This window comes from Chinchilla lanigera, unplaced genomic scaffold, assembly GCF_000276665.1.
Source record: "Chinchilla lanigera isolate Chin_1 unplaced genomic scaffold, ChiLan1.0 scaffold00024, whole genome shotgun sequence".
Classification (NCBI taxonomy): domain Eukaryota; kingdom Metazoa; phylum Chordata; class Mammalia; order Rodentia; family Chinchillidae; genus Chinchilla; species Chinchilla lanigera.
Window position 1 is genome coordinate 27,158,601 of NW_004955425.1, and position 9,585 is coordinate 27,168,185.

Consider the following 9,585-nt stretch of genomic DNA (forward strand, 5'->3'; position numbering starts at 1 on the left):
GGCTGTGGGCCCGGCCGCCGCGCTTACGCGCTCCCTGGTGGTCGCCGCTGCGGCCGCCGCCTCCTCCGTGTCCTCCTCGGCCGCCCTGGGGACGCTGCACCCGGGGACGGCCCTGTCGAGTGTGGAGAACTTTACTGCTAGGATTTCCAATTGTTAAGAGCGCTCGGTGGGCGCGCGTGAGGAGGAGAAGGTAGGACTCCGGCCGCTTTCCGGGTTTGGCTTCGGTTCTCTCGCCGCGCCGGGTCGGTGTCCGTGCGCTCCTCCGGGCCTCCCGCCCTCGCGCCGATTCGCCGCTGCGGACTCGCGGAGCAGACTGTCGGCCGGAGCTCGCGCGCCTCGGCTCGGGGTCCCCCTATTTATGCAAAGTCGCCCTATGCTGCAGCCCCGCCGGGCGAGAAAGAGAGTGCTGGTGGGGCTTCGCCCTGTCTAGGCACTGGGGGCTTCCTTGACTTTTGGCAAACCGATAAAAAGAAAAAACAGTCGAAGCCTTTTGAGGTGTAGAAATTCTCAGGTCCAGGCGTTTTTTTAAAAAAATAACGTTCGAATGAAGAATAACAAAAAAGTAAGGGTCGCAAAGAACGACTTTTACCCGAGGACACTTGTCTGGTGCGCTCTTTCATAAAAAGGAGAAAATGGTTAACATGTTTACAGAAGAAACAAAAGTCGAAATTATCATTTCTTATTTTAACCTGTGTTTTGTATCATAATAGACATGCGGAATTTTTATTTTGTACCTAACTGCATATTCTTTACAAGGAGTATTGTAAATTTTACTGGCAATTATTATTGTACTATTCTAATGTAAGATTTTTACACTTTTTCAGAAATAAAATGCTTAATTTTCAAAGAAAAGCCACCAAAGTAATTGGCTTCACTTGCCCCTTCTTAATTTTTCTTTTCTTTTAAGAAAAAGTTTCATGTGGGATAAGCAGGAGCCCGGTGCAGAACAGACGTACATATTATTTTCAAAGAGAACATGCTACAATTTTTAATTTAAACTTCCTAAGCCAAATCACTTGCAGGAAATCAGAAGGTATTTTTAACTGACTACAAATAAGCGACTTTAACAGGCTTTTCCAAATCTGGTTCTATTCTATTTTAAAGACTTTGAGGTATTAAAATTGAAGCCACAGTTAGCCTACAGTAATTTTGAAGGAATTGTAAAATTTATTTTTGAGCTTCTCACTTCTAACCTTTAATTTTTCAGTGCGGTATTTTGTGTATCTGCAAAAATGTTACACGATAACATCATCGTAGTCTTTATAATCTTTATATCTGCAGTCTTTATAATCTTTACATCTTTAACCTTTATATCTGCAGAAGGCAGGTATATTTAATAGAGAACAATAGAGACAGTGTAAAAGCTGTAAAGTTCTAAATAACTATTTGCGTATAGAAAATTAGTTGTATCTGAAAGCTCTAGTGGGTTTTAAAGTTATTTTTGAGTGAAAGAGACACCAGTGGTTGCATAAAGGGGTTTTTACCGCACTTAAGGGTAAGACATACTGAAAGTGTAGCGTAAGCAAATAATTTCAGAGTAAAAGAAAGCTTCAACTTTAGGATAGTACATGTTTGACGAATTAATGCATGAGGTGTTTATTGAACTATTTGTATTTATACAATGTGGGTGGTGTAGGATGTCTTTTTCAAACTTTAAGCCTTTCATTTAGGGCTTATTTCTTACAATTTCTAGTCTTTGAGAAAATGTGACTTTTTTAAACTATAGGCGTTACTGGTTCTTTAAATAAAAGCAAGGAAGTACATAATTTGAATGTCTAGTAACGTGGCTAGCAGTGGAGATTAAATCTGTATTCAGTTTCTTGAAAATGTCTGTGTAGGTATGTGGCTGAAGATCTGCTTAAGTTGTCAGATCAGTGAAGTCTGCATTGTAGGCCACTAGTCTGCAGGGATAACTCATTTTTACCCCCTTGGTCCTGGAGGTGGGACCCAGGCTTGGTGCTCTCCAGCAAGAGCTCCTCTGCTGAGCTACATCCAAACCTGTAATACCCTAACGCCCCGTCCATTCATTCCTCTTGAGGGAGGGAAACACTCTCTGCCTCAAAATGTAGTTCTGTTTTGTTTTGTTTTGTTTTTTCTGTGAGATGTTTGGAAGAAGTTAAGTAAGAGGTTAGCGTAAACACACCCTCAAACTTACCACTAAATATACAGCTACAAATTGCAGTACTGTCAGACCAAATCATATATGCAAAAATTCCTTGTACCCCAACCCTACTGAGAGAGAAGACCTCGGACCGGAGAACCTGCAGATCCGGCTCCAGGGTTCAGAGGCGAAGCAGGCGAGATCCCTGGGGCGTCACATGGGTGCGCCTTTGAGCCCGCTACGACTGCACAGATCTGTGATTTAGATCTAAGAGCAATTACGAAGACATCCAAGAACGAAATTATTTTTAAAAAGTTGTATGATGTATGGATGCACTAAAGCAGGGAGGAAATCCCGACTAAGCTCTTTCTTGGCTCGTGCATCTTTAAAATGTGCGGGGACGAGCTCCACCCCTCAAGCTGTCAGCGCCCTTCAGGGACTGCGAGAAGGCGCGCGACCCGGGCCCCTGCTTGCCTGCGCCGGCTGGAGGCTGCAAACCTGTTTCCGAGCAGGTGGGCGCGGCCTGAGTCCCCGGCTACAAGAAAAAAAAACGCGAGCCACCTTGTGCGTGTTGCCTCCAGTGGGGTCCACGCTCTGCGGGATCTAGGGTTCACTGCCCGCTTTGCTGACCCTGCGGGTCCCTTAGGACAGGGACGCGGGAGCAGGGGGCGTGCGGTAGGGGCTGGAAGAGGCGTGGGCCGTGGGCCGTGGACTGTGGGCCGTGGACGCCAGCGCCGGAATGCAGGGTGCGCCCGGCAGGCCGAGCAGGCGAGCAGGTGCTGGAACAAAGACCGCCGGGCCCTGGGCTACCAGGGCCTTTGATGGGCAAGGACGTCTCCTCCCGGGACTCCTCATTCGCATGCAAATCTAGCGCTGGTCCCCTTTTCTTTGAAGGCAAACAGAGGGGTGTTTGTGTGTTTGGAGGGAGGAAGCCTGCTTGAACAAGCCTACCTCAATAGGCTGGGTCTCGAAAAATAAACCAGTTGGACAAACATTGGCCACCAGCTCTCCTCCTCCCAACTACAAAGTGTGGATTTGCTACAACTCATTAACCCGACGCTTTTCTCCCCTTCTTCTTGTTTCTCTACTCATCAAACGCCCCCGTAGAGCTTCCAGACAAACGACCGTAGCACAGTCGGGAAGGAATTGCAGTTAATAGGGAGAGGGGTATATTGGGGCTAATGGTTCAGGCAGCTCGGGGAGAAGGACCACACAAAAAGGAGCCTCTCCATTCAGATCTGCAGCTAGAGCCAGCCGAATGTTATCTATTGCGGGGGTAATGAAGCCCTTATGGATTGAATTGCTCCTTGTACCACACATGGTGTCATGACCTTAGACTGTTTCTTGGTTGATTTCTTTTTTCTCTATTGGGTAATTATTTTATTTCTTTAAAATAAGAAGCTAGTGCTTCTGCTCAACATCTCCATCCTGCACATTTATTTAAGAACCACTTCCTTTCCTTAGAAAGAAAGCAAGCAACAGCTGAAGAGCTGCAGGGAAGAACTTGTGAGGGCTTTTCCATATTTTCCGTGCTGAAGCATCTGTATGTTTAATTATCTCTGCTGCTCAGTCTTCTACTCAGTGACCCTTTCCTGCCCTAACTTTCTGTTCAAGGAATTGGAATTTTGAATGTATTTATTATTTAAGCTCTTACAGTGAATGTAGTAAGTATCCATCTCAGGAAAAGGCCTCTGCCCTTCACAGTTTTTTTCTTCTTTATAAACCCATCGTTTCTTCCTGTGGCACGTCCTCTGAGAGAGCTGGGGGAGGTGGTCATTCTGATGGAAGGTGATTATTTTGATGGACTACCAGCCTGTGTCATTTATTAAAGGCTGTCTGAGGCCACTGTTTTGTTTCTTCTCTCTCTGGCTCCAGTGGCTCTGATTTCCTTGTTTGATGAAGGACCAGGCTTGGAGCAGCTAACGGCATTATTACAACTGCTGTTGATAGGTAGGGATCTGATTTTACTGCCCAAAGCCAAAAATCAAGGACTCGGAGCAATGATTTTAGAATTCTCTGCTGGCTATCCTTTCAGCTCACAACTGTTTTTATTACTGATTGAGAAAGTCATTTGGGACAACTTAAAGGTCATAGCAGTAACAAACTCAACCCAAATCAGAAATCTGCCCAGAAATCTGCCTAGTCTCATAGGGCTCCTCCAGGTGGGGGTCAGTCTGCATCTCATTGGGATCCCCCTCCCACTTCAGGACTGGAAGAGGCAGGGACCAGTGTAGGGAGCAGAGTACATGGCCTGGGCATTGTCCACCTCTGTTCTGGTCCCTGCAGCTTCCTGGTGGTGCAGCCCCGTCACACATCCATATACAGGCCTGCACGCTCAGTGCCCATCAGCTGCCACTGCCTCCCTTCTCCCCTATGATTTTGTAATTAGACATATGTTTTTTGTTGGTAAATGTGTTTGATGTCACAGCCAGTGAAACATGGTGTGTTTAGAGGGCCACGAATATAAATGTGTAAATATGTTTAGTGTAAAATCTGGCCCTTCGACTTTAGCAATAAATACCCTGCCAACTCGGATACAATTACATTTGACAGAAAGATGGAGAATCTGATCATGACCAGCTGCTCAGGGCTCTTTGGGGCTTATACTTTCCCAACTGACTTCACTTTTCAGATAATTTCTCTGCATGTCCCATCTCTCTAATCATATCTTTCCCTTGAGGTGAACAGCTTGGGCTCCTTCCTTTTTATTGTTGACCCTTCCAGTGTGCAGGGAACTTACTGGTTCATTCATCCAGCTTCTTTACCAGGAAAGTATTAGTCAGTTACAAACAAAACACACAAAGTAAAACAACTGATGATTGTCATCGATCCCTTATAAGTCCTGAGCCTTCAGGTGTGACAGGGTGACTAAGATGGAAGTGCAGTTTAAAATTATGGGCTCCTGGCTCATATTTATAATTTTTCTAGTCATGATCATAATCATCCTAACTTTAAAAAATCAGTTTGAGCTACTCTGACTTTTAAGAATTAAAAATCTTGAGGGACTACAGTATATGTACAAAGAAGTGCGGAAATTCCAGCAGCTTTTCACAGATGAACACAGGAGTATAGCTAGTGTCAGAGCAAGAAGCAGATGTTATTAGTGTCTCACAAACCCAGTTGTGCGTGTTGACCTTGCCAGATGTTGGCTTTTTAAAAGGACTTTCACTAGTATATCACTAGTAGTCTTTTAAAAAGACTTTCACTAGTAAATTACACTGTGAAATGGTACAAGAATTATTACTGACTTCTTTTTACAAATGAAGATATTAAGCCTCAGAAGAAATTAAATGACTTGCCCAAAGTTGTAGCTACTGGGATTTCAGCATTCAAATCCCACTTCACTTCCTACACTACACTGCCATTTGTTACTATTATTATGACTTATCACACCCCCACAGGCATAGGAAGTTGCCTTAGAGGTCACTGTGTAGGACAGTCATTTATTTCTTACACACATTTTTGCATTTTACCACACCCAGCACCTTCTCCTAGCTGCATTTAGGTTGACAGCTAATTATTTCAAAAGTGTCAGCTTCCTTCACGTAGTTTCACATGACACTTTTCTTGCGTTCTGGGTTTTTTGTTTGTTTTTGGCAGGAGCCGTTTCCTTTAAACATTACACACAGGCACACACATACCAGTAGTTCACAATTCATCTCTACTCTTTACCCATTTCCTCTACTTCTCTTGTTGATCCACCCCCCGACACACACACTGGGGATTGAACCCACAGCCTTCACACTGACTGAGCTCTATCCCCAGTCCTTTGTTGTTGTTAATTTTGAGACAGGGTCTCCCAAAGTTAATAAACCACTCAGGCTGGGCTCAAATTTGCAACCCTCCTCCTGCCTTAGCCTTCCAGAGTGCTAGGACTGGAAGAGCCCAACACCACAGGCTCATAAAAGTCTTGATGACTTTTTTTTTTTTTGGTACCAGGAATTGAACTTACAACCTTGCGCTTGCCAGGCAGGCGCTTATGCCATTGAGCTTTATTCCTGGCCCTTAATGACCTTTTTTAACAGTCAAAATCTGCCTGGTTAGAACTTTTTGCTAAACTGCTAAGCAGGTTTATGGCCAGCCTTCAAGGACAGATCCTTCCCGTGTGGACAAAGACAATGTAGGGAATCAGATAACTGATTGAACGATTAATGAAAAAGCACAGCATTTCCCTGGTGTGTCCCCTCTCCCCTCCACACTCCTGGAGACTTTGCTCTCTTTGGACAACTGCATATGATGTGGCTGAGGAGGTCCTTTTAGCCCATGCACAATTAATCCACTGCACTGGTATCTCCTAGTGGTGAGCCCAGCTGGGCTGCTGCTCAGCTGGTCTGTGTTCTCCCTAAAGTGCTTTGAGGGACCAGACCACCTGCTAGTTTACCTTTGCCAGTGGCTACCCAGAAACCTTACCAAGGCCTGGCTTCCTAGGGCAGGTCACTGCTAGTCTAGTAAGAAGACTTCCGGGCTGGAGTCATTCAGGGATCGCCCTACACAAATTGCGCATTGTAGAATGTGCTGAGGAGTGGGTAGGGCAGTCTTTCTTAGGGACGCTTCTCAATGCAAGAGTGTTGATTTTCTAGAGAAAAATCTGTGGGGCTTTTTTTTTAGCCAGAAGCTTTTTAAAAATCCATTTTAATTCTAAACTTTGAAAGACAACAAAATGCATTCCAGGAAGAAAAGCAGTCAATTAATATTAGCAAGTTTATTTAAATGATCTGCACAAAATCCTAATTCTGAATTTGAAATTATGAGAATTTTGAAAGGATATTTTTCTACCCGTCAAGAAAGAGCAACTAGTTTTCAAGAGAGGTGTCTCCCTGTGAGTAGGGCACCACGGCAGGGAGCTGTGTGTCTGCGGAGTGGAGATGCATGCAGGCTGCATGGGCTGTGTCCTGAGCGCAGCAGTGCAGTGACCACCAGGCAAGAGGGAGGTGGAGGATGAGTCTGAAGTGTGGAGCCTTGCTGGGTCTCACTGCTTCAGAGGGGACAGGCACAGGCCAAGGGTTCTCCGTTACTTATAACTGTTGATCAATAACATACAACAAAGAAAAAGAAGGGAAGGTAAAGATTAATTATGGCAGAAGTGTCTTCGAATCCTTGCCTAGGAATTCCTGTTAAAATAGATGGAAGGCAGATATTTTCAGCAATAAAAGGAAGTGACATATTTTCTGAAAAGTCTACACAGACTTTTATGAAGGAAAAATAACTTGGTTCTCTCTATTTTGTGCGCAGAGCTGCACATATGTGAAAATGACTGTGCAAGATTATGATCTACTAAATAATTGATTACAGAGAGAAAAAAGCATGCCAAGAAATCTCCAGTGCCTGTAGGAGAAAAAATGCATTAAAAGTTCAATCAGTTTTCATCTACATTTATCATTTTTTTCTCTCTTTCCCTTTTTTTCCTTCTTTCTTCTTTTTTTATGGGTTGATTTGCTTGTGAGAATCAAATAATACAATTTACATGAAAATGCTCTGGAAAACATAAAATGTATATTAATGTAAAGAATTAGATTCTTGTGCAGCTTCTTCCTACACCCTTAGTCATCAGAAAGTAAGCAAGCAAGACTGATTTCTAAATGTTGGAATAGACCTAAATTTCTTAATTAGAGAAATCTAATCCATCTAATCTAGATAGATAAAAAATCAATCTTTCTCCAAAATTCCCATCCCTATTTATGAAAGAAACTGTTACTTGTTTTTTTGTTTTGTTTTGTTTTTGTTTTTGTTTTTGTTTTTTTTTTAGAAATAATGAGGATAAAAGAGATAGCACTGTTTTCTCTCACTTGAGCCAGATGTGTATTTGGTCTGATAACTTCTAAAATAAACAAACTAACGGAGTTTTAAATCCATTCTTCTAATCTCTTGCTCTGTTTTTTTCTTCTACTTACTTATCTACTGATCATCTCTTTAACCCTTAAGCTTTGAAAAGTGGGATTAGTCTGCACTATTTATTGAGCACCTGCTATATTGTAAGTCTTTTTATTCCAATGTTAAATATAGGAGTTATATTCCACCGGTAAAGAGTTCCTGCCATCATACTGCCTTTCATAACAGAAGCGCTCGCTTGGGGAAGGGAGGAATAAGCCGTTTTACCAGGAAGCAGTGGGCTGGAGAGGAGCTATGAAGGTCATTTGTTTCACCTCCCCTTTGAAGCATTTTCCTTAACATTTCATTTTATTATTGAGATGTCTGATTGTTAATTTTTCATTTTCAAAAAGTTTGTTGGTCTGTAAATTTTTCATTTTCAAAAAATTTGTTGGTCTGATAATATCTTCTTGACAATAACTTTCTGGTGTGGCAAGTGTACTCACAAAACACCTAAAACACCTAAGTGCCTGTGGGGATGCGGAGGTAACTCAGTGTCAAACTCTTTCAGATAGGAACTATGAATCTGAGTTTCCAAGTCTTTTTACTAGTAGATCACTTTGTGTCCCGAGCTGCTAGCTCTTGAGAAGGTGAAGTGATTTTTGTGATCAGGCCCTCCTGGACTACTGTGCCCTAAGACTGTAGCCTGCTCAGCTTTTCACGAGGGTTTGTGAGAAGTTAAATACAGAGACACGACATAAAACCCCAGTTCACGTTTCCCCACACAAACATTTTATTAAAAATCAAAATTAAAAATAGAGTGCTTTTATTGTATCATTTAATACAGCTGTAAATAAATATTCTCCCACTTACAGAAACTCTGATATGCAACTTGCAAACCCTGTCAGAGAGCCTAGGTTTCGGACCACTGGGGTGCACAGGCACCCAGGTTTTCCTGAATTCAGTTCAAGCATTAACCTTCCCTTTGAGTTGTCATTGACAAGGGACTGAGTTCAAATCCCCAAGTTTGGATCTTCTTTTCTTCTTTAAAAGCAAGCAGGGGTACAGAGGACAAAAATAAAATGCTGAGGCCCTCTGCACTGTTTTTCTGTTTAAGGAATTTAATATTTCTTTGCCTGCCACCCCTATCCTCGCCCTCCCAATCTGCGTACACAGCAGGACTCAGCAAACCGGCTCTCACTGGTCTTTAGAATCCTGTGGGATAGGATCCCTTGTTTTAGGGAGTTGGTGGGTGCGGGTTGTTATTGTAACTCTATTTTGTAACTAAAGCTCTGGCATGTAATAAATCTCTCCCCAAAGACATTTGGATCTTTGATTTGAAAAATCGGATTCCTTTTGTGGAAGCACTTGACAGGAACCTAAAAGGATTAGTTGCATTCCACATAGGATAATTTTTACTGGCAACATTTTGAAACGATTTGGTCCCTTTCAGACCTTAAATAATGTCCAGAAAAATGATCTAAGGAGACTCGCATTGTTTTCCTTTGTCTGTGAATCCGCTTGCTGCTTGTGCCAACGTCTCCATCGGGTTTTGACAGCATTCTGCTCCCGAATTCCCGGTCGTCTTTTCTACTTCCCGCCACGTCAGCCCTTGGAAATGGAGCGGGACTGGACGGTGTGCGGACCCGTGTCGCCTGGCAGGGCCGCCAGGACCC

The 9,585-nt window shown here is 43.2% G+C and overlaps 1 protein-coding gene across 1 annotated transcript; it reads left to right on the forward strand.

Annotated features, from left to right (window-relative positions):
- Positions 1-847, forward strand: Foxd1 (forkhead box D1; the record flags this gene model as incomplete). Its single annotated transcript, XM_013514755.1, is given in 1 exon segment — positions 1-847. A coding segment is annotated over 1 exon segment (157 nt), but the record flags the coding sequence as incomplete, so codon positions are not given.
- Between the last annotated feature and the right edge of the window lie 8,738 nt (positions 848-9,585).